Source organism: Montipora foliosa, chromosome 6 (assembly GCF_036669935.1).
Source record: "Montipora foliosa isolate CH-2021 chromosome 6, ASM3666993v2, whole genome shotgun sequence".
Lineage (NCBI taxonomy): Eukaryota > Metazoa > Cnidaria > Anthozoa > Scleractinia > Acroporidae > Montipora > Montipora foliosa.
In genome coordinates this window covers 15,161,196-15,187,180 of record NC_090874.1, presented here as the reverse complement: position 1 = coordinate 15,187,180, position 25,985 = coordinate 15,161,196, and the positions used below count along the sequence as shown (strand labels likewise).

The 25,985-nt window shown below is 39.0% G+C and overlaps 2 protein-coding genes across 2 annotated transcripts in view; one reads left to right on the top strand and one right to left on the bottom strand.

Annotated features, from left to right (window-relative positions):
• LOC138006804 (enolase 4-like) overlaps nucleotides 1–15,761 on the bottom strand; it is an 89,025-nt gene extending 73,264 nt beyond the window's left edge. The window contains exons 1-5 of the mRNA XM_068853377.1: nucleotides 15,617–15,761; nucleotides 8,066–8,279; nucleotides 6,727–6,771; nucleotides 5,467–5,550; nucleotides 3,909–4,183 (exon numbers count right to left, since the gene is read on the bottom strand). Of these exons, the coding sequence (XP_068709478.1) occupies nucleotides 3,909–4,183; nucleotides 5,467–5,550; nucleotides 6,727–6,771; nucleotides 8,066–8,209 (548 nt within the window). The 5' untranslated portion in view covers nucleotides 8,210–8,279; nucleotides 15,617–15,761. The remainder of the gene's footprint in view (nucleotides 1–3,908; nucleotides 4,184–5,466; nucleotides 5,551–6,726; nucleotides 6,772–8,065; nucleotides 8,280–15,616) is intronic.
• Nucleotides 15,762–20,777: 5,016 nt separating this feature from the next.
• Nucleotides 20,778–25,985, top strand: part of LOC138005071 (uncharacterized) — an 8,139-nt gene continuing 2,931 nt past the window's right edge. The window contains exons 1-4 of the mRNA XM_068851360.1: nucleotides 20,778–20,851; nucleotides 23,621–23,733; nucleotides 24,181–24,282; nucleotides 25,471–25,656. Coding sequence (XP_068707461.1) covers nucleotides 20,848–20,851; nucleotides 23,621–23,733; nucleotides 24,181–24,282; nucleotides 25,471–25,656 — 405 coding nt within the window. The 5' untranslated portion in view covers nucleotides 20,778–20,847. The remainder of the gene's footprint in view (nucleotides 20,852–23,620; nucleotides 23,734–24,180; nucleotides 24,283–25,470; nucleotides 25,657–25,985) is intronic.

Here is a 25,985-nt window from a genome sequence, read left to right as displayed (position 1 = left end):
CACTGTGAAATCTACTTTGGCTGCAGCTGAACCTTCTGTGGTGTCTTCTTGTCCTTTTTTGCCGGGGTCCGTGCTGTTGATGACATCTTCGCTCATTTTGTTCCTTTGCCATCTGGAGCCTTTTCTTCCTGTCAGGTGGACTTTGGCTCTCATAGAGCGATGTTTCTTGCCTCTGGATCTGGAGTTCCTTCGTCTTCTGTCACCTTGTTTACTCCTTCAATTCCAGGTAGGGCCACGTATGTTGTTCCTTCATTTGCTTCAACATTAACGACTTCGCACCTTTCTGATTCAACCCCATTTATTTCCATTAGTTCTAGCTTAGGTTTCATGCCCTCCAGAGCTACATTGTAGCCTTTCATCACCTAGTCTCCTGGGTTACCCCTTCAACAGCCCTCGCCGTTAGTCCGGGATTCTTCAAACAGGAGAAGAATTTTGTGTTTGTCTGTTTTGATCTGCTCCACTCCCCATCCCCTTACTCATTCAGTCTTTTATTTCTTCCTTTGTTTTCTTCCTGAAGCTTTTGTGCATTCCCTCCTGTTTAATCTGTGAACCCCCTGAACGCAGCTGAATTTCAAAGACAATTAGCCAGCCATCCAGATCAGGGACATGTTGTTTACGTGATTCGGGGCATCTCGGAAGGCTTTAAGCTAGGGTTTCAGTCTTCTTCCAGGCTCAGATCCACCAAAGAGAATAAGCCTTCTGCTTCCCTCAGTTGATGAATACTTGGCTCACGAGGTTTCGCTTCCCTTCTCCCCCTCAACCTCATCTTCATATTAACAGTTTTGGTGTTATCCCAACGAGAGAGCAGTCTGGCAAGTGGCGCATCATCGTTGACTTGTCTTCCCCTTGGGGTGATAGTGTCAACTATGGTGTTGATCCCCAAAACTTTACATTGCAGTATAATTATTACAGTCAATCACATTTTGAGCATGGTCGCTGCTCGTGGCCCCGGGGTTGAAGCCGCATACTGTAATATTGCTCCAATGATCATTTCCTGGTTGGCATGAAATGGCAGGATGAATTTTATACTGACTTCACTCTTCCCTTTGGCCTTCGTTCTGCCTCCTTTAATTTCAGTTTGGTCGCTGACATGGTCGAGTGGATCTTGCTCCATGTGCACCACGTTACATTACCTGGATGATTCTATCACGGCAGGTCCCCCTCACTCTTCTCAGTGCGCTCACAATTTGCAGATTGCCAAGGCAGTTTGTCATCAGATAGGCCTTCCCCTGCACCTGACAAGTGCATAGGTCCAAACTGACTGTCTTAAGTATTGAGGTGGACTGTGTCCACCACATAGCACGTCTCCCTAGTAATACACAATGCAAGTTGCTTGCTCTTAAGGACATGGTTCAGTCCAGGCTCACATGCCACTGGCGTAAACTGGAGTGACTTGTTGGTCATTTGCACCATGCAGTCAAGGTGGTGGTGACTGGGCGAACCTCCCTCCACTGTATGACTGACTTATTGTGCTGCTTCTGCCACAAAAACCAACCAATCTGCCTCAACAGGGAATTCCGTTTGGACCTTGATTGTTGGCAGCATTTTCCGTCTTCCTGGAACGGTATGGGATTTTCTCTATTTCCTGGCAGTCTGCATTGCTGATCTTGAAATCTCCTCTGATGCCATGGGCTCCCTTGGCTTTGGTGCCCACTTCTGGGGCCTGTGGTTTCATGGCTCACGAGCTTCTTTCCAAGCCTTCAAGTCAGTTGCCCAGAAGAAGCTCTCTCCAGTAGTTATTACTGCCCACCTGTGGGATTCATTCTGTTCCAAGATGCACACGCTTTTTGGCTTCGACAATCTGGCAGTTGTGTTCATTCTGACGTGTAGAACATGTAAGGTTCCTGTTGTGATGCATCTTCTCCCTGATTTTCTCTCATGCACCGCTTGATAGAATTTTTTCCTTTTCTACTGCCCATGTTCCGGGCATTTGAAATCTCTGTGGCTGACGCCACTTCTCGTTTCCCATGACAGGACTTCCAGCATCTGGTCTCAAAGGCTCAAGCAGCCCCTTGCCCAGTTCCTCAGCTTCTACTGGACAGAAAAATTCTTCATCGTTACAAGAAAGGTTTCATTTCTTCCTTGCCCATGGCTTAACAGTAGCTGAATCTACCCACAGGTCTTACAGCTCTGGTCAGAAACGCCATCATGAAGTTTGTTGTCTAGCTGCTAAACCCCATCCCAAGGCTCCTCTTGCCCTGTCAACGAATGGACCCTTTGTCTGTTTGTGTCTTCTGTTGTTGACTCTATTCAGCATTCTTCAATCAAACTTTATCTACTGGCGGTTCATTCTCTCCACATGTCACAGGATTTTCCTGACCCTTCGCTCAATTTTCTCCGTCTCCAAAAAGTCTTGAAAGGTATCAAGGCTTTTGGGCCGCCTCTCTCCTTCCTCCTACTGACCTCATTATTATGCCAGTCATCCACCAGTTGTTGGATTTCACTTCTTTTGATCACTGTATGTTTTGGATAGCTTCCACCTAACTCTAATCCTAACCGTAACTCCTTCCATGCAGGGTGCTTCATCCACATTCGTTGCCGGCGACCCCCTTTGTGTGCACTTCAGGCAATGTTTGCATATCTTGCATAGAGTGGTGCCCCTGCTGGTCCTCTGTTTCTCCTTCAGACTGGTCAAACACTTTTGCATACTGTCCTCACCCACTGGCTCTGGCAGATACTTCTTTGTGCTGGCATCACAGGCAACTTTTTCAGTCACAGCTTTGGTTAAAGTTTTACTAGGTGGCCTGACCTTCATCCAACCCTGTTCATCTGAGCTTGGTGCCCTCGTGGTTGAAGTTGTTGGAGTTGTCAGTTACCTGGGGGTCAGTTACCTGGAGGCAGTTAGGTTTGGTGGCCGCTTGCCAGGTTGTCATGGATGCCTCTTTCTTTCTCAACAGACTTCTTCCCGGCCCCGACCAACCTGTATGGAATCAGCTCCAAAGCTCATCTATTGTTGACAAGTTTTAAAATTTTAAAATGTAAAACTTTAGGCAAAGTTAAACTTGAGACAATCCTACTCAGGCGCCCCTTCCTGGACTGGTTAGAGGGTGGCCCTGGAATCCTTGCAGTGGAATTTGCTTTTGCTTGCTGGCTGGCCTGTCTACACAGCCATTTTTGCTTGCGAATTATGCTTTCCTCGCACTTCCTCCCTTCTTAGTAAGTATGTGGTTGGTAAGTACTCCACTGATTGCTTCAGTGTAACAATGCCTTTTTGGTGGTGGCCGCTTGCAGGGATACCATTGATACCTCCTTCCTCTTCGATAGATTTCTTCCCGTCTCCACCAACCTGTAAGGACCAGCTCACAAGGTCATCTATTGTTGATGAGTTTTAAATGGAAACTCAACGATATGCATTGCCTGGTTGACTGAAGAGGCTCTAAGTAAGTCTATATTCCTCATGAAGTTCTTAAAGCTCAGGATCGAAGAAACTGACTACAGTTCTTTTCCCTTTATTTTTGAGAGGGTTTCAACCTGTTAGACTGCTGCTGGTCTGCGGGCTCTTCAATCTCACGAGCTATGCACCTCAAAAGTGTCAAATGCAACTATAGATGTTTCAAGGTGTAATGTGTGACCTTGGGAAATATGATAGGTTGACTGCTGGGCTTCCAGTGAAAGGACAACTGGACAATCCTAGGCCTAGGCAGGATTCGAACCTATGACCTCCAGTAGGATGCTCTACCCATTGCTCTTGAAAATAGAGTTGGAAAATTTGAGGCATACGACATTGCAGAGTCCACACATCCGCGGGACACATTGTCTGTTCAGAGATCCCTGAAAAAAAGCAAGACTAGAAAACCTGCAGTGCAGTGGGGTACTTATTTGTCCCAATCATGAGACTACATTCCCACCCATTTAGTTTACCTTAGTTCACTTTTGAAGTTTAAAATCTGACAAAATGATGTCCTTACTGTAAAGTCTCATCAACAGCCTTTTGATTGGTGGCATCAAACCCCATTATAAGGGGTGCTATGGTGGTATCAATTCTTTGAATAACCTCATCAATATCAAGTCTTTTAGCCACACCATCTGACTCTCCTGCACTGCTGTCGACTGTGGCATCTGCACCTTTTTGTTGTCTCAGTTGATCTGGTGTCTTTAATTTTAAATCTGGAGTTTTGACCTTCGCAGGCGGTGACTCTATAGGTGGACTGGAATCCACTGGGGAGACAATACTCGCTACATGCTGCAAAATGAATCCTATATCTTAGTTTACTTGATAAACTCTTTTCCTCCTGAGAGTGACACTAAAGAATTTACTGTGTCTAATGCGAGTGGATTTTACTCGTCAGTGGGAGCCAGCCATGTCAGGGGTGAATAGGTTAATAAACAATAGCCATTTTCACGGTTAGTTTTTCTCATTTGCATTACAATGTAATCTAACATGGATGCGAGGCACTTTCGGGTTAAAACTACAAAATAGCCTGAAATTGTCTCACATACATGCTAGATTGTATTGTAATGCAAATGAGAAAAACTAACCATGAAAAGGGCTATTACCGGTAATCACACTGAGTCACCAATGGAAAACAAAAATCTTTTAAAATTCATTTTCTGGGGTTAACATTTCACCATCCCCTTCAATATAACTGCGAGAATGCACTATTAAGACAATTTCATTCCTAGCAGTAAAGTGAAGCAATGGTCACATGAACATAGTCGATGACCAACCACCAATGAAGCTCCTGCAGCTTAGTGGTAGAGCACCCAAATTAGTAGTTAGAACTTGTAGGTTCAAGTCCCGCAAAGGGGCGCTCTGATTTTGTCCGGGCATCCAGGAGTCATCATTGAAAAAAAGAATACATTTCTTCACAATTAGCCTCTCACGCAAACGTTCATAGGGGTTCAACACTCCTCCTCCCCTCCCCCCTCCCCCACTAAAATTGGCTGAAATGAAAAACCACTTCAGTTTGTGGATTACAGACCAATCGGAGGCCGTTTTCCAGTTTTGGGTAAACTCGGTGTCTTGTATGGCATTCTTTTGCAGCATGTGATTGGCTATGCACAACACAATTAGTCGATGCTGATTGGTTTTTTTTTTAAATAGAGGGCAAACAACTGTTGAATGGAAGTGGTTTTTTGTTTCAGAAGATGTTCGTGGGGGAGAAACGTGTGAGAAAGCCCCAAGAACGTCTGCGTGGGAGGCTACTTCACAATTTATATTGTCGTCATCATCATCATCATCAACACCATCAGTAACTTTATTTGGAGAGTAATACTGGCTCTTGTTTGACCAATGACCAAGCAGGTAGGAGGTACCCATGTCTGGGTCTTAATACATGTACTTGATTTGATGACACAAACTACTTTTCGCTCTCGTTTTTAAATCTAATTTCTGCTCTGCAAAGCCCTTGTGATGCCAAATGATAAACAGACCCAAGGAAAAAAACTAATTTCAAGAGTCAAGCACTGTCTTGTCAGTCTTGGACAAATAAGATACATTTTCCCCTTAGAAGAAAAAATAACTACCTTGGATAGTCCATTGACAGTGCAATGAAAGTTGACTTCAAAACTTGGAAATCCTCGGCTACCAAGAATTTCTGATGCTGAAACCTAAAAACAATAATGATTACGTGTATGTATCACAATAGACACATGTTTCATTATTAATAAACAAAACTGTTTGGAGGATGACAGTGACAGGACTAATTTTCATGTACTGAATATTCATGTCTCTCAAGCCACAATGAACACTACGCTGTCAAAAAGTAACTCAATCAGGAATAAGGAATACTTTAATGAAATGATTTTATTTGGCAGCACCTGAGGAACCTTCAAGGCCAAAAGACTGCAAAAAGATAAGATATAAGAAGCATTCTCTGTCATGAAATACATAAGGGAAACAAACAGAGTGAAAGCCGTTTTTTCTCTTTCTGAGATCAATTAAAAAAATTGTAAATTAATCACAATAAAGAAATTTGAAAGCTGGCATTTCCAACATTAGCCCTTCGTTACAGACTGAGCGAATTGATGAAGTGCTAACACTCCAAATGTCAGCTTTGAAATTTCTTTATGGCGCTGTGTTTCACTTGCCCGTCACAGCACTACAGTTTCTTAAGAAGCACATGAAATTGCATAAACATGACAGTGACAGGACTAATTTTCATGTACTGAATATTCATGTCTCTCAAGCCACAATGAACACTATGCTGTCAAAAAGTAACTCAATCAGGAATAAGGAATACTTTAATGAAATGATTTTATTTGGCAGCACCTGAGGAACCTTCAAGGCCAAAAGACTGCAAACAGATAAGATATAAGAAGCATTCTCTGTCATGAAATACATAAGGGAAACAAACAGAGTGAAAGCCGTTTTTTCTCTTTCTGAGATCAATTAAAAAAATTGTAAATTAATCACAATAAAGAAATTTGAAAGCTGGCATTTCCAACATAAGCCCTTCGTTACAGACTGAGCAAATTGATGAAGTGCTAACACTCCAAATGTCAGCTTTGAAATTTCTTTATGGCGATGTGTTTCACTTGCCCGTCACAGCACTACAGTTTCTTAAGAAGCACATGAAATTGCATAAACATTCTCTACCCAGAAGGGATTATGACATTCAGATTCTTCACCCCTGAGAAGCAGGAAACTAATGTGGGAACTGCACCATTGAACTAGGTTGGGGTGTCATTCTCTACCCTGTACAACATATCCAATGCAATATGCTGTACAATCTGTACTCTTATCTCAAAGTGTATTGTATTTGTATTCTTCCTTATCAAAAATACCTTGCATATAGTGGGTGTCTTTGAATGATTTCCAAAGTACTCTGCCTAACAACAAAATTGGCACACTTGTAATTTGCGCAGTTACATATAACAAATTAGGGACTGTCATTTGCATCAGAATTACTCATATTTATAACAATTATTGATAATAAAATATCACAACAAATAACAAAGTGTAAAAACTTTTTGGAACATTCCATTTTTTATCTATACCATCCCCAAAAGTTTCTGAAACTAGGAGTTTGGGTATTTTCCACCACAGAAGCTGAAAAAATTTTAACCTTTTGAAAAGTCTTTCAAAATATTTTTTTCAGAGAGTGCTAACAACAAATGGGCGGCAGGGATTTCTGCCATAATTTCATGGCAAGGAGATGCAACATAAACTTTTAAATGTACTGTTTAAAGCAGGAGTGTTTTATTGAGTTTTAAACTATGATTGAGGTGAAGCTGAGTGGTTTTAGACTTGATAAAACACAACCTGTGAGTTGATTGAATGCCTTCAAAAAAATTGAAAGAACAGACAAAGTGTGTCCCTGGAGTCCGAACAAAGGTTCAAATTCACAGGAAAAAATAATAGATTCCCATTTTTGGATATTTTAGGGTATTTTGAAGAATACCAACAAAAATCCCAAATTTGGAAGAGTGAGACAAGTCCCAGTCAGGGAACTTGGTTGGGAATTCCCTGGTTGGGACTTGTCTCACTTTGCCAAATTTGGGATTTTTATTGGTATTCTTCAAAATACCCTAAAATATCCAAAAATGGGAATCTGTTATTTTTTCCTGTGATTGTGGTAGGAGAAGATTAACATTACGAGAAAAACAAGAAGAAACAAGCAATGCCTTATTAGTGTGCTTTACATAAAAAATTACAACGAGGAGTGTTTTATCAGTTTTTAAAACTCATGTACATGAGTTTTTACTTGTGACGTGATGGGCCATTTCACTCATGTATTATTAATGAGTTTTCAATGAGTGTTTCAATGTACCAAGTGCGTACAATATCTACAGTAACTACCCCCTGAAGTAATAACCTCGCGGAGGCAAGAAAGACAAAAGAAAGATGCACACCCTTAAAACACCACATTCACCTAAAAGGAGTGCAAACATTGCACAAGTTCGATCAACATTTTAAACAATCGAGCAAGTAAAATGTAGCTAGTGATTCACTACACGGTTGCAGGAGCCCCAAAAGTTGACTAGGCAATAATACGTAAAGAGTTTTCTCAGCTTACAAATATAGGAGATTACTACAGATACAAGCCGGTATTAAGTTAACACTTCAAGTCACCCTGCGATCACGTTCGGCGTAATGAGAAGTATGGCAAATCATATTACCTACCATGTATCCAAATATATCACTTGGTTTTTCCTTAAACATCTTATTAAGAAGCTGCTCAATTTGTTTTGGCACTTCATTATTGGTAAAATAGGCCACAGCTTGGCGTTTCTCATCCAGACTGTATGCCCCGTTTTTTACCGCCATCTTGAATCACCGAGGCAACCAGATTTGTTTACACAGTCTCGCTTTCATGCACTGCTCGTCCCAAGCTCATCTGTGACAAAATGAGTTGAGATTCAGTTTCAAACTACATCTAAATAAAAATAAATAAATAAATAAAGAAGTAAATAAAATACTCACCACCGCCGAAGACATTTATTGTCATCTTGATTTTATGTCATCATTACTTCCCTCTAGCTACATATTTCATTGCGTATCTTCATTTGCTAAATCACCCCTTCGTTATATATCTCGAACAGATTCAGTTTTTGGAAAATTAAATGCATATATTTTTTTAATCAGTGATACTTTTGAGGTTTCTCTCAGTCTTTCAATAAATCAAAAGATGATCTTTCAATGCTGTGCAGTCATCTAGAAGAATTAGCACCGAGAAAAACAGAGTTGTTCTGTCGTAGATTACAGATTGGTTTAACGGGAGCAGCCGAAGTCAGATACTTCAAGCCAGCGTTCGGTTCCTATTAATTTAATACACCGACAAAGGATAAGCGAAATTTGAACACTTTTGGGTGAAACGATTTTTTAAGAAACGAAGCATAACGACTGATACAGTTGATTGGTTCAGGAGATTTGATAGTATGGGGGAGTTCGTTAATTGAAGTTTTCAACAAATTTAATAACCAGTGGAGTGTAAATTAAACTACTGAAAGAAAAAAGAAAATCTCATTTAGGAAAGATTTTTTCAGAAGGAAATCGTCGAGCAAACATTACCTCAGCATTAACCTAGACTAGGAAATATGGGAAGAAAATAGGTCCGAGTCTGACAATGATATGACCACCCCCAGTTAACTAGGACCACAGATGCCAGTTTCGCGAGCCCTTGACGAGCAAACAACCAACTCCTTTCAAGAAATTAAAATTTCGAAATTTTTTGAGAGAATGTACTCGCCAAGAAAATCAGTTGCATTCGATTCAACCACAGAGAACAGAAATTTAATTTTTGTCCCAGAAAAAAGAACTACACTAACTCATTCCCACCGTACGATTTTATTTACGCAATTTTTTAGCAAAAGCCAAAAATTTTAAGCTTAAGTTTGACTGAAGAAGTAAAATTCGAATTAGCAGTATTGTAAGCTTTTTTCGTGAATTAAAGCTACCGTGATTTTAAAGGTAAGGTTACCTAACTAATTTTTTTTTTTTTGTGAAAAGAAACACAACAGAAATGCATTTTATTTCTCAAAAGAAGAATCCAGAAAGAATCGAAATTCAGTAGCAGCGAACTCAAAACTCCACGACCGAGAATATTGGAAGTATCTATTGAAAAAGACAACGGGAAACCCGTTTTATTTTGGGGCAATAATGGATGACACAGTACCTGGCTATTCCAGGGAAATAAGAGAATTTGACTTTTGGTTGTTTGCCTTTTTATCCGTCAAAAAAAAAATAATTTCAAGAACACATTTGCAAAATGCCGTGAAGCGACAGAGATATAAAAAAATATTAGGCAATCTCTGCATGATTACGAGGTATCACTCGTTACGGTATCGATGGAATGCAAAATTATCTGTGATCACATCTTCGAAGGAAGTCTTAATGGCAAGTGACCGCAAGTTTAACTCCCCTGCATCATGCAAGTTGATTCTGAATACTTGATTCCTGTGTGGGTGGAAACATAGCATCCAAAAAAATGTTTGAAGCAAGTTGTTAACAATCTTCACTTTGGCATGGGAACTACAGTCAGCCACATTCCTTTTAACGGAGAACCTAGACCAACTAAGCGAAAAGTCAATGTTAAAACCATTTCTGGGCGTCTCATGTATTCTCCCTACCTAATAACTGAAGGATATTTGTTTCCAACGTAATTGCAGTGATACACTTATAATGGTGTATTCTTTCATTGACGACTTATCTAGGAGTGGTGAAATTCTTTGCCTTCGGACTGAAATACACATTTTCTGGTACTTTTTATTTGTGTTTCTATCGTACATATTCTCGAACAGCATTTACCAACTATGGAAGTGTGATTACAACGAGAATACATTCACAAGGACGCTATGCTAGGAGAGGTTACAAAGGGAGAACTTGGCTAATTAAGGGATCATCTATTTACCTGGTGAGTACTGCTTGATGTCTCAATTGACAGTTAAGCAAATCATTTATTCTAACTGGGCAGTTCAATTCGCAGGTTGGAACTTACAAACGTTATTGGTGATAACTTATCATATTACTTACTGTATTGATAGGCAGTTTTCAGAGAGCCATAACTGGCCAAGTGAAGTAATTGCAGAAGTAGCGACAGTCTGGCAAAAACATGCCCCCTCAGAAGCTATTTCCACCTTTACTCGGTAAGAGAATAAAGATCTAGGTGGCCAAATTCTCAAAACAATTTCTCAGAAATCTCACAATTGATATCAAACGCCCATTTCTGCGGTATTGAGCCATTTGAAATCTCTGCTGAGGACGAAAGCATTAGTGAGCTTCTTCCGTCATTCCACCTTCACAAGAACAGTCTCTTTTAAGTTCAACTGCTAGCCAAATTTGAGAGATCACTTTTGACAAGGACATCTCTATCTTTTGGACTACTCAAATGATTTGATCCTCGGGAAAGCTTAACTGGTAGTTTTGTCGTCGGCGTGTTTTCCACTCAGTTGTTAATCAGCATTTCAAAACTCTCAGCTAGTCTGATGTCATGAGGCTTTGACATGCTTTTTTACACTAGCGCAAATCTAAACCAATGCAGCACCCAAATTAACAACGATGATTCTCTATTCAGTTCTCCATGATATGCATTTTGTTGTTCCTTTTCTTCGTAACGAGCTACCAGGAAAAGATCGAGACAATTTCGAGGCATCGATGCTATGGTGAAAGGCAACATTGGTCATAGTTTCTGCGTCAGTCTATTTCTTGTTAAAGAGTAGTCCGAACGAAAAAAACTTAGCTCCTTATGGTACCTGTGATCTTGTTACTGGAGTGGACCGTTTCCCGTATGGCTTTTGATTGCCTTGCAAAAACGTTAGAACGCTCTGGTGGTATGCTTGTTTATGGACAAAAAAAAATTACAGAATGAAAATTTCCACGCTCTTTAAACACCTTGGAGTTAAAGTAACTTGTCAAGAAACAAAAACTGAGTGACTTACAGGCCAATCGGGTAGGGTATGATTTCCTCCTCGCTTCTCGAGGACAACTGAATTGATGAGGTAACTGATAGCGTAACCCAAAGGAATGGCATACGTCGTTCTAAGAACAATATCTTGCCAATCTCCGGTTATTCAAAGAGGCAAACAAAAGGCGAGATTAGCGCACGAAACTACAAAAATGTAAAAATGTCCATTCACTGAGAGAAAGAACTGAAGCGTCACTCTAACATCTTAACAAAGCAATTCATCTAACAGATCAATCTTCTTAGATAGCAAGTAAGTCATTTACCCAACTCAGCCAATGTACAATCAATCAATAAATCAATCAATCAATCAATCAATCAATCAGTCAGTCAGTCAGTCAGTCAGTCAGTCAATCAGTAGTCAGTCAGTAAGCCAGGCAGTCAGTCAGTCATTCAGTCAGTCAGTCATTCAGGCAGCCATTCACTTTATCCATCCATCTATCCAAGCATCCATCCATCTTTCAATCAAGTCCTATCCATTCATCCAGCTCATCAATAAATCCATCCACTCACTCATGCATGCATCCACCCTTTCCATCTATTCAGTATCATAAATTCCTCCATCAATCCATCCATCTGGCTATCCAGCTAGCCCCATCAATGTATCCATCCATCATCAATTGATCCAGCATTCCAATTCCATTCATTCATCCATCCATCCATCCATGCATCCAATCTCATTCATCAATGCATCCAGCTATCCATTCAGCTATCAAACAATCAATTCCAGGAATGTACCAATCAGTCCATCAATCATTCGACGTCAGCCAATCAATGCATCGCTCAACCAATTACCTTATTAATCATAACCATTACAATTTTCTCAAATTTGATTGGTGGATTAACTACTTTATGTTTCACTAATTATTGTGAAGGGTTGAAATGGGACAGTGAAATTGGACAGTTGGCTGTAATCGGACACCTGTAATCGGACAGTTACATCAGCCAATCATATTACGTGCACTCAGCTTAATCCACCAATCACAAAATTTATCACAATAACCATAGCAACAACAACCTACCCTACCAAACTGGGGATTTTTCAAAATGGACGAATTGGTAACATTAGACAGTGAAAAAGGAATGCAGTTGTTTCCTCGGAAATAGTAATGGTTATGATTAATTGGTTACAGGACTTCATGTCGTCCAATTCCGTCTATAATCATACTCCAAATTAGACTCCACTCAGTTTTATTACCATTATGAATGAGCCAGCCAACTTGACACCAACCAAACCATGCAATCAGCGCAATGATCAATTACCAAAGCAAATCAATAGAGCAACTGAATCAGATCAACCAAACAGCACACAACACCGATTAACCAACCCACTAACCAATACATCAGCAAGTAAACCTAAACGAAAAACTCGACTAATCATCTCACATTACTTTTCAGCCATTCAATCAGCGGCAATTTGTCAATCAAGCAATCAAGCAATCGATCAATGCACTCAACCAATAACCAACCCAAGAAATCAATGAACTGGCTAACTCGAGCAATCAAAAGAATACAATCAATCATCAATCCAACCAAATTACCAACCAATTAATCAATCAGTCAAGAAGAAAGTCGAAGAAAGCAGTTTACTTTCATATTCCCAACCAATCAACTCGCCTTCTTATAAACCAATCATCCATTCAGAGGCCATTAAAGTTGAAGATACCTTGGTCGAACAAATCTAGCCAACCATCCCAAAGAATAGGTCACTTGGGCTAGTAAGCAACCAATCAGCCAAAGCAATGAAGACTGGCCAACCAAACTACCAATGATGTCAATTTTATGCCAGTCAAGGAATCGAGCAAATCCAAGAGGCAAGTATATACAACCTAGCAAGTATATACAACCTAGTCACTCTACCTACCTACCTCAAAAGTATTTACAAACCACCTGATCTTTCTGTCTTCTTACGTAACAAAGCTATGGACCAACCAATAGATTCCTGCGATGACTGACTGGCCTGCTAATTAACAAACAGCTTGAGAATGACTGGCCAACTAAGTGATGACTTTCAGACCGAATGATCACTGAATTAATATTTTTACTCCTTTATAAACTGTCTGAAAATTTAACATGTTGAATGGACAATCTTCACCAAGGAAAATCTTAATGAAAGCAGTTAAACTTGATGAAAAAGTAAGGGAATAAAACCAAAAACAGCCGGCTAATCTGTCAAGATGTGTTTTCACAGATTTTAACAGGTTGCCAGTCATGATAATCATGTGGCTGAAAAAACTACTTTGATATTAATGGAATAATACATAACTGTTTAGTTCTCGACTCACAAAGTCAAGAGTAACACACATGTTCTTCATCAGAGGTCAACCTGCCACCTCTATTGAAAACATACCGTTTTTATTATGCATTATTTCCTCCGCCTTGTGTAATTCGGTTATGAACAATATTCTTTTCTAAATTAAAATATTGTATAAAAAGTGAAGGAAAGGAGGGTGGAAAATCAGAGAGCTTTTATCTGCCGGAAGAAAGCTTGAAGAATCAGTACGAAGGTTAAAAGCCGTTTTCCAACCACTTCGAATGGGCTTTTTCTTATGAAAATTGGCTGGGTGCTCCTTTAATAAAAAAAAGAAGAAAAAAAAAAAAAACAAAACAAAACAAAACACTGTGCCAACACTCAAAAAGAGCAATCTGTTTAGCAAATTCAGCCTCCTATTACTTTTCCAAGCATAAAATTGCAAACCTTAAATCAGCTGAATGAAATTGGTAAAGGAAACGATGTTTTAATCTGTACTTGTTTGTTTTTATCGAGGCTCGTTGAAAGGAGAATACTGTGGGTGTATTGGAGGGAACAGAACATCCGCTTGCCTGGTCACTCAATACGTTTTTTTTTAAATTTAGCCTGGTGTCCATGGTATAGATAGCTTAAACAATCATTTGCAGTAAGATCAGTTTAGTACAATTTAGATTTCGTAGACGTAATGGTAAATCGATTAAAACGAGGACCTTTTCAGGAAAACATGCTATAACATACTTAACTTCCAACATTTGAACTTTTACAATGGATTCCAAAGGAACAAACTGTAATGCTGTTTCACCGTTCCTAAATTTTTTTATATCTTGACACGTACAATTTGATTGCGAACTGCAATGAAATTACGCTGTAAGGAACAAGAGACTAAAATGCTTGGAATTACCATTCGTCATCGTTTACTCGTTAGTAATCAATGAGGCGTTGATTCTTGGAAAAGGGTCGTTTGATACACGCATGCGCAAGCATTAAGGCGTCATGAATTGAAATCTTCAAAACACAGGCTTTAAAAGAACAAGTTTTAGAGGAATAAAATACTGTTCCAATTATAAATCAGGTAAATTTCAGTAACATTATTATAACAGTGTTCCAAAAGGAATATCGTTTAGACGCAGGTGAAGCAGACCATAAAATTCTTGGAAACTCTTTCACTTGATTGCTTTCTTACTTGTTCTAAAGTTTCTCACTGAGATTCCACGTAGTTCTTTTTGACAAGTGTCTACTTTAAATGTAGTCGGAAACATTTCAAGCTTTTAGAAAATTCTGTTTTGCAAATCGAACTAAAACTTAATTCAATTTGAGGACAATCTTAATTGCGTGAATACCAAAGTGCTAGACGATGTTTTGTGCCAGGCCAACTGTAATTCCAAATTGCGTTTTGCAAATAACGAATTCTTTGCAGTCAGAGTCCAGGAAGTATGTCAATTTAGGAACGCGGGTCCTATTAACATTTCAATTTAACATTCTTGTAAACGCTGTTAAGAAGTCTATGAATACTTTATTTTCCCGTTTGCTTTTAATTTTTACCAGTGGTGTCGCCGGGTACGGAGATCGGCCACTAACATGGATCGTTTCAGTAATGCCACTCCTTCAATGTTCCTTTTCAAAGTTAGCTTTCAAAATGAGACTTTTCTGAAGTTTGAAGCAACACATTGAGACGGAGGTTTGAAATTCTCAAGAAACTGAATTAATTATAGAAAGAATTTCTCTAAACGTTCTTGGATTGCGTGAATGTCTATCAAGCCAAATTTTGGTGTTAGTATAGATTTATATCTCGTACTCACGTAAACGACCTCCAGAGCTTAGAACAAGACAGTATTTCTTCTCTCTAATCCAAAAATCCTCGGCTTTCTTTATTTAAAGTCAAACATTTAGAAGAGGTCGCCTGAATTTCAGTTGCGAGTCTCTAAGGAGTAGGCGACCATAAGTCAGGATGTGTGAGACGCAAATTATTTTGGACAGCAGCCTTGTATTCCGTTATTACAAAGGAAAACTACAAGTAACTTACCGTGGAAACCCTGAACGTAACAAGGGGAGAAACTCTACATTTGTGAACGAGAAATCACTGAGAATGCTTCAAACAGAGTACCATATCCTGGTGTCATCACCATCAGTGGAGCCGGCTTGGTGAAAGCCGGTGGATATTTATGTCGGACACCGGACGCAGTAACAAACGAGAGCTGTGGCCTTCAAAACCAAGCAAGGACCTCATGGCGACAACAAGTCACTATTATTATTAATATAACAAGGGAAGACTCGAACTGAAACTACTCTTTGTCGAATAAAATCCCCAAGACAACTATTCGACCAATCTGAAGACAATTATTGTTTTCTTTTAATTGCTCAGGTGTTTATCAGAGGAATTATATTTTCAACTCGCGCAGAATTGATAACCACAAAATGTGACGCAATTATGGACCAATGGGAGCGCGCATATGTGTGTATCGAGCCCCGGTTATTCAAAGCCCAGTTCGACTTATCCTCGGTTGGTGAGGTCTTTAAAAGCCTCAATTTGCCATCCAAATAACATTAGAAACAATAACAGACAAGTAAAATATTTTTAAACATTTAACAAGTGTGCAGTTTTAAATCTCTAGATTTTTCAGATTATTGTGGCTAAAAATCTTGCATTCATTACTCTATCGCGTATCCTAAGGCTGTGTAATGAGGCGTTCATTCCAAGAAAAAGTTACGCCTCAAATGTTTCCTATCAAGTGGGTACCTCGCGCATACGAGTAAACTCTCCTGGGGGAATCTTATTCTTTTGTTCGAACAAGAAAAATTGTTTTTTCGGGGGGAAATTGTCTGGAGATAATTATGTCGGAATACATGCCATACACATAATTTTAATTGCTGTTGTCATGGTAACAAACTGGACCTATCGCGTTCAAAATCGAAGATTTCGAAAGAATGTTAAAATTAGGTTTGATTTCTCTCAATCAGCTGCTCATTTCGAAACTAAAAAGATCTGAATGTTGTTGTGACTGTAAGGCCAAACCGGGAAACGGCACCCGGTAGAAATGTACAACCTAAAGAATTCAATGGATTTCGACAGTGCACTCGTCGTATCTTGCAATATCAGAAATCCAAGCACGCTTTTCAAAAAACATGTGTTTTGGTGTGGAACCTTGTTAACTAGTTTTCATTCACTGATAGTTAGTCATCGTCTTTTCTGATGCAAACCTCATCCGGTTCCCATCTTTCAACTCCGTCTCTTTTAACAGACTCTCAGGGGAAGTGCGTGCAAGACGGAATTTTAACAACTCATGAAAGAGATGTAATTTGTAATCCTTCTGTTTTTTTGCGATGTAAAAAATACAGCATAGCAAGGATCCAAAAAGAATAATCTCTCCCATGTGGTGCACAAATTATGCAATGACACGACGAGAAAAAACATCTTATTGGATACTAGTGGGTTCAGTGCCAAACCCCTTGTCAGATTTTGTCTCTTCCCTTGCTTGGACCAATTAATATTCCTGTATTGGGAATGACGCTTACACGGATTTCCAAAGACTTACAGCTTTGCAGAAGTAGTAGTAGTAGTACTAGTCGCCTGAGTAGTAGTAGTAGTAAGGCTTTATTTAAACACGGAAAATCATCAGTTTAAGCTTTACAAGTTAAAAACGAAAACTATATACAACTGCTTTGCATGATTGTCGTGTGGGAATCCGATATGCTGGATACCTTCTTCAAGTTTCGCTTAAACTGATCAACAGATCCAACATTCTTTAAGCTACTGGGCAAGTTATTCCATAATGTGGCCCCGCTATGATAGGAGAAGCTTCGCTTTAAATAATTAGTTCTCGGTTTTGACGAAGCCAGTTTTCCCTCAGAGTTTCTCAGGTTGTAATTAGAGTAATACTGAGTGAAAAGACGAAGATAATCTGGGGCATGTGCATTCATTGTCTTATACATCATTAAGGACCAAATGACCCTTTGATGGTTAAATCTGTTGTTATCCAGTGCCACGTAGTAAAATTACCTTTTTCGCGAAAGAAATGTACATAATTGAAGTGCGGGCTATAGAAGACAGAGAGATATGATCCCCTCATTTATCTGGACTATTCAAGCAATTGTCTCTTCTAGACTAAAAGACTCAGTTGGGTCTGACGGGATTCGAACCCACGCGATGCCGATGCAATTCAATGCTTTACCAACTGAGCTATGAAGCCACACAGTTGGGAACTGGTCAATTTGTTCAGCTCATGTGAATGTTCAATTCCTGTGAAAGGACTCGATGAAAGAAATGAATGACGTCACTCAGTTTTCATCTCGTTGGTTAACGTCTTTTTATACCCATCCATGAAAACATAATATCATCTTAAAGTCTTCTTTTCTACTGCACAAGATAGACAAGATATTAAAGGCCTTATTTCGATGCCATTAGGGTACGAAAATAAAATAAAACAAGGACAAAACCTTGCTAACGATAGCGTTACCTTAACCGATGATTCTTTAAGGTTCATTATCAACGCTAGTTTTTACGGAAGCTTTTCGGCTTACGCAAGTTGGAAAATAATGACCAGAATTGCTACTATTTATTGTGTCTTTTATGGCAGACGACCGAAACAGACAGAGTTTCAACTTAAAATCTGACGTTTTAAATTGGACTTTCTAATTGTAAGTTCTAAAAATCGCTCGGATCGATGGAATTTGATTCTCAAAAATTGGTGATGGTAGGAGTAATTGTTCGAATATTAAGGTGTTCATGCTTAACGTTAAAGATTTCGATTGGCGAATTTTGACCAAACTCGCGTTGTCCCATTTACATGATTTATAATATTTATAACTGTAATAGGGCACGATTCTCCCGTTCATTTTAATTGACTGGAGCAATCGTTTCAGGAATGCGAGGTTCGTCTCGTAGGAGTCTCAGTTTGTTATTCAGTGAACTGTATCAGACCTATTTGTTTGGAGACAATTTTATTGATCTTCGTTAGTTTGGGTTACCATTTAGAGGATCTTTGATATTAACAGGATATGAAAAGGCTAAGCCTGAACAATAAGGATTTATTTTCAGGTTATCTCAAGCATTACTTGCAGAGATTAATTAAAAAGGAAAAAAAGAACATGCGCACATCCACAAATGTCATCATAAAATGTCCCCGTGCGGTCGTAACCCAATGAATGACTAAAAGGAAAGAGGAAACAACATCGTTGGTCTTATCACTTAACTTCAAAAACTGAAAAATGCTCATAGAAAAATAATAACTTACTGTATACAACCACTGTTTTGTGCTACATCATTGCCCGCAGGCTTTTTCCAAAAGTAGACGAAAGTTATTTGCGACAGAGAAACAAAATTGTGACGCGATACGCGTTTCATTTTCTTTTGAGGGAGTTCAAGCAATTTAGATGAATAAATCGTACGTGTCGCCCATTGTTTGGAAATGTTATAAGCAGTCACGAGATCGAAAGCTAGGAATTTCTGGTAACAGCATAGAAACGGACGAAACGTTATGGCTTAATTTTTTCGACGTCTTGACAGCGTTGTCGAAAACGTCGGAAAGGTCGCTCACAAATTTAGTGTGATTCTCAACAATAAGCAGTCTTGTCCAAAATTAAATTCGCTTTTTAATTGTTCATTTGCCTTCTGTGAAGCGCACTTCAGATGTTTGAAAATATCTTTGTAGGTTTCGAATCGATTTTTCCGGAACGAATGTTCGAGCGATCAGTTACCTACTTCAGTTTTGAGATCATATAGGATTACACTGTGATAATTGAAACAAAAACCCCCGTAATTATCGTGTTTAAACTGGATGAAATCGCCACTAACGGTGGAAATCGACGAGGAGCTAGCGCGCATGCGCACAGTCTATTTGCTTATGGTCTGATTACGGTCTTGGTTTCTCGGGCACAGTTGCGCATTTCACTGATTCTTAAAACCCAACAGTAATCCCACAAGTTTTCTAAACTAAGGCGCCTTAAAGCCGAGCTACAAAAGGCTTGGTGATTCTTTTAGATGTAACGAATTTCTTAGATCATTGTACATATGGATAAAAGGTGGCCGGCTCTAGGAAGACGTTTGTTCATCCGCTGAGTTACTTGTATCTCCAGACCTATTAAGACACTGATTCCTTCGCCAATTTTAAGTTCTTTTCCTTGTGTTTACTTAAGTAGTTTCATTTCTGTATTTGCTTTTAAAGAACAATGTTACCGGTAATGCAAGTGATTTTTCGCGTTCATGAATTAAATACCGTCAGTGTTGACCAGTTTTTAAACGGTCACAGTGTTGTGTTTTTAATAAAACGATTAGCAACAAGATAATAGCCAAAATTGCTTATAGCATGATAACTTCATTGCTGGACAAATACCAGAAAAGGGTACATAAAGATCCTCCGTAAAATATACAACTACTTTCAAATGCCTCGTCGACGACAAAACGGGAGTCGAAGCCATCTTACTAATCCTTCATTATTGCAAGTATAATTGAATATATGACGAAATTTATAACACAGCTACTAGAAATTTCAAGGCAAAATTTAGCGTTACAAAATTATTCAGTTTTGGAGTGAGTTCAGAATGTTGTAGTTATATAAGTGTGTATTTTGTGGGCCAAATTGGAAAACTATTAGATTGTACTGTATTTGTCACCAATTTTACATACAATTAATTATATGCTATTCTAATTGTTAAGAATTAAAGAAAGAAAAATTCCCTGACATACTCTGGACGAATTCATGTCTTTGACTTCATTGTTGGTATGAATATCAAAATGAGGTTAGAAATTCAGCTTTGCTCAAACTTTTCATATTGAGAGACAGGAAAAGCTGAGCGATATAGTAAGTTATGAAGGAAACATTATTTCTCGGCCCAATGACTCACAACTATGATTAGAAAGACGAAAGTTGTCGAGGTCTCTTTTTTTGTTTCTCTTCGCATGATTGCATGGCTTTGTCCTATGATAACGTACGATAAGGGAACAGGAAAAATAACCGATTCCTGATTTCCCCCAATCATTCAATTTTCGTCTTGTTAAGGAGGAACTTTAATTTGACGAAGTCGGTCAAAGTAATTGAGACCCTTTCTTTTAGATCATGATTAAAGGTCGTTATGAAATCCGCTTTAGAAAAGGAATGCACAGAACATCCGCTGCTAACACCTGTATAAAAAGGGTTCTGGCTAGTTTAAAGCTCATATCAAATAAAGATTCCAAGTTGTTAGACCAAGAAGGACTTGATCAAGTTTTTGGAAACAAACTCATCTGGAGAAGACATTCAATAGCTATTAATTGTGACCATGGGTAAGTGCTGGTTTTGAAACGTTGATTTCCTCTCTAGTCTCAAGACTGTGGGTGGGTGATAAAAGATTCATTCCAAGGAGGTTCGAGCTGTGCCACTGTATGGGGTGTTAACTTAATCGAACCAATTTTTCGGTAAAGCTAACGCTGGAGGTTGTTATTTCGACGAGCTGCCTCTTAGCAAGATGACGGAAAATTCAGTCCTTCCCTCTTGCTCTAGTAAAGTAAAATTAAGTGATACTCCACCCAAGGTACAAATGAACAACATAGTTTACCAAAAGAATCTCATCTACAGGGGACAAACTAGTCGGCTAAGTGTTTCAAAGCGCTTCCTACGAGTTCAACCCACAAACTATCCAGAAAAGTTCGAGCTGCTGGCCATGGCAGGAATGGAACCCTGTATTTCTGTGTCCCAACCACACTGTTATCTCTCTGCCTGAAATCTTAACTTATTTTAGTTGATCAAAAGCACCTATACTGCAGTTCTCTTTCGTTTGCTGACTGGAAAACATATTTTCTGCACTTCATATTTCGGCAATGAAGGAACAAAAGTCACCATTTGAGGTAAATCGCGTTTTGCGCCAGAGTATACCGAAAAAAGGCTGTGTTTGTGTTCCTGAAAAATTCACATGTATTGTTTGGAAATGCGAAGAACTGGTTCGGAAATGAGCTGAATGGGGAGACTGAAAATAGCTGTGGCCACTACAATTTTTCGGATTTTTCGCGACGGGTTAGCGACTTATTTTCATGATCGTGAATTGCTCAAGTCTTTCCCTCCAAATTGCGTCACTGTAATGTATGAATACTGAGCGTTAAAAGAAAAAAATAAAAGAGTTTCTTTATGTTTCATAGGAAAGTCAAGTCACCAAAACGCACTTTGGCAAATAAAACTTGAATAATGTGAAACTTAAACACGAACTTATGAACTTAATCAAGTTTCTAATGAAAAAATTGTATGTGCCTCACTCGAAACAAATTTAAACTCCTTTTCCAAAGGATCAAAACTCCCTCAAATTCCATGCAAACGAGTTTATCAAGAAGATAAAACAAAACTCGGTTGTAAATGAGACGATGGTATAAAAGAGAAAAAATTCGTACTTTGTATCAGTTATTGATCATATCTGTACTCGGTAAAATTTCCCGGATTGGGCCATTTGCGTTACAAAGTTGATTTTCCGCCTCTTACGTCCGTTCAAAAGAAAGAAAGAAAGAAAGAAAGCTAGCGGGATTCCTCGGTTATCAATTACAAGTGGATTATTTTAAAACCAAACGCAAACCAACCCTGCTTACGTGCAAGAAACTTTTTTTTCACTTTCTGTTGTTTCAATTTGCATCTGACTTTAAGAGTTCGAAATCATTAAATTGTATTTCACCCGAAAGCTATTCGTTTTCCCGTCACTTGCAATTAATTTCAGTCGAAGAGCAGATTTTTCTATTATATTTAGGACAAAAAAGGGAAAATTGATGATGAACGGTCACCTAATTATTTTAATCGAAAACCTTAAGCCACGAATCGTTTCTCGTTCGTAAATGGCTGTTTATCAAAGACGTCATCTGATTGGTTCCGATCTTATTGAAACTTGTTGGGTCGATAAAAGGCGTGTTCATACTTGCGCAATTTAGTGTCAATTACATTATTAGTTGTTTCCTAAAGATGGTTTTTAGCAATTTCAGCCCTTTTTTAATGTTGAAAGATTCTCCTAGACTGTTAGCACTGTTCACAAAATTTAGTACTGTCTAAGAATGATGCCGCGTACTGAACGGTGTTCAGTGACTGTACCTATGGGAGATATATGTAATGGCTGCTTGGTAGGAATGAAAAAGGTCGGTTAACAAACTTCACGACAAAGCTAAACATTTTAAAATCAAAGCTTATGCCTTATTAATCTAGTCCGAAGCGGTATTCTTCCTTTGAAAGAGCAGTGTCACCATCGTGGCGCAAGTTCGATTCCCTGACTCGGCGTCATATGTGGGTTGAGTTTGTGTTGGTTCTCTACTCTGCACTGAGAGGTTTTTCTCCGGTTTTCCCTCTTCTCAAAAATCAACATTTGCCTTGATTTGAGCGAATTTTTCCTTTCAGTTTACAGTGCCCGCAACTAGTGCTCCAGCACTACAACGACTAGACACTTTAAAGTTCCTTTTTGGTCTTGAGTAGTGAAGCGGAAAGAAGCGGTTCCAATAGAGTTGTTTTCTCTGCTACCAAAAGTCCTGGGACACAGTGTCCTAAATTAACGATAATAGTAAATTCAAACATTGAAAGCAAATTAGGAATCAACGATAGTCATTAATTTAGATAAGAGGTCATGTTGGAATCATTTTCAGGCTTACCTTTCGTTCCTGCTCAAGTAACGTTAATCAATAGCTGCGATGATCAACATCTTAACTTGATTCTCTCCGCAGTTCGAATATATGTGGCTTTCAGATATTAACTGGCAGAGCACCGCACCGGTATCGCAGAAGTCAGGGTTTTAATCCCGATGAAGCCTGAATTTTTCAGGCTTTGCGCTCGTTACTACTAAAGTAACGTTAATCAATAACCACAATGATCAGCATCTTAATCTACAGTGTCCCACTAGCGCAGCGGGCTTGTTGACATATGACCTCGTGCGAAAACGCTGTGTCAATTTCCCTTTTTCAAATGAATGCTTTTAAGTTCCGGTTCTTTCCTGTGTTTTTCCCCAAAGTTTCCTCTGTTTTCATTTCGCTTTTGTTGATGATACTGATGCGTATATAACTTAACCTTTCTTCTTTGTTGTTTGACTTTCCATGTAGGAAAAGTAACATACATAGCACTGGCAAGTTTGCTTGCGATATCCTTGGTTGCAGCTAGCGATCCTGTGTTCCAGTGCCTTAGTGACACTACCTTTGATACATTTCAATGTTACGTAAGTAATTATTTATGGTTTAATAATGGGATTAATATTAGTGAGAAAAATGTAAGCATTTAGCGAACATACACATCAGGCCATATATCACCCAGACAGTAATTTCCATTAAGAGCTATTTAGCATTTTTGTAAAGGTTTGAGTTGTTTCAGCTATTGTACCCTTCACCCCCAACCCATGGCCCCTCAAGTCCAAGGGCACTTTGAGATATGGAAACAAGTCTTTACGTTAAACCAATGAGCCTTATTCGCGCGGCGGCCATATTGGCCACAGACAATAGATGTCGTACCCCGAACCTCGAGTTGAAATGTTTGGGAACGAGTTTCGGTGGGGCATACATGGCGGTCGTGTGATTAAGGCCCATCGTGTGCTTGATCACGTCCATTTTACGTAATCGATGTCTTGTGATATTTCTACATGAAGAAAAGCCTTATTTTTCCTTTACAGAAAGAGGCTTATAGCTTCAGCAATTCTCACCGTGGAGGAGTCTTGGGGAGAGCTTTGAGGAAACTTGTTATAAATGACTTAAAAAGCTGGAACAAAAACATGGTAAGGCACATAATATTAAGTTTTCATCTACAAAAATCGAAGACATTTTCGCCTGAAATACTTGATCCAGAGTTGAACCAAGGGCCTTCAGGAGTCATGTGTAATCGCCATCAATTTGTTCTTCTGTCTTATTTTAACACGAAAACGTACCAACTAAAATGCACAAAAAAATACAGCAAGGTCATTACACATTAAACTCAACTCCGCCGTCAGACCAGTACCTTACGTATGGGCACAGTCCTACCACCCAGGCATTCACAGGCCTGGACAGCTGTTTCGGCGTAGACGGAATTGACGTCCTTTTAAACGGGGCTTTCTGCAGGTACCGAAAAGCGAAGTATTTTTGGGCACTTTGGATTGGCCTTTATTTGGAGTTGTTTTGTTAACTTGCTTTTGTTTCTTTTGTTTTACGTAATCTCTGCTCCAGTACCCGGGGAGCTTCCCCGTGCTCCGGTAAATAATAATAATAATAATAATAATAATAATAATAATAATAATAATAATAATAATAATAACAACAACAAAAGAATTAATATTGCGCCCATGATCCGAAAACGTTCTAAGGCGCTGTACATCGAGTTTAGATCCTAACTAAAGAAGAAGCAACTAAAATACCAGCTTTAATCATAACTATTACAATTTTCTCGAATTTGATTGGTACATTAACTGATTTATTTTTCACTAATTTTTGTGTAGGGTTGTAATTGGGCACCTGTAATCGAACAGTTACATCAGCCAGTCATATTACGTGCACTCAGCTTAATCCACCAATCACAGAAATTTTCGCAATAACCATAGCAACAACCACTTACTTTACCAAACTGGGGATTTTCCAAAATGGACGAATTTGCAACATTAGACAGTGAAAAAGGAATGCATTTCTTTTCTCGGAAATGTTAATGGTTATGATTAATTGGCAACAGAACTTTGCGTCGTCCAATTAAGTCTGTAATCGTACGAGTGATTAAGCAAATAGGACGCCCGCTACGCGGAAGTCCGATTTTGTTAATGACTCGTACGATTACACACCAAATTGGACTCCACTCAGTCCTATTACTCGAAATGACTCGCCTTTAAACAATATTACTGATTTGTAACAAGAGTGGAGAAACCGGCATAACTTTCGTCTCTTTACAAAGATTTAGATCGAATTTTCTAAAGATTCATTTTTGTTACTTTTATCTGCAGCCAAACACCGTGCGTGGTAAAGATTGTGTTGTTGCCTTGAGGAACTTTCTGAAACCACTCAAGGCAGTTATAGAGAGCGAAAAGACGCAAGGTCATGTTTGTCCTGGTTCTGGGAAAAAACTGAACGAAACACTGACTGATTTGCAAACATTGCTAAAATCCAGCTTCCAGAGTATCCGACTTTATGTAAGTAATCCTTTATTTTAAATCTGTTTATTCCTGGTACGATTATAAGGATACGTGAATAAATGGAATTATAAATACTGCTGTGGTGTCAACTATTTAACCATTATCCTACGAAATCGCGCGGGACATCGCCTGATATTTAGCCGACGAGGCCGTAGGCCGTGTTGCTAAAATCAGGCTATGTTAATGTAGCAGCTCTCGTAACCTGCTTTTGTTTGGTATTGTAAGCAGCTTATATTTTTTTAAGTCTAAAGTCGATGACACACGGTTCAACATCCTACAGCATTTGTTGCTCAACAGATGTTGAGCAATGTTGCACAAACGCGTTG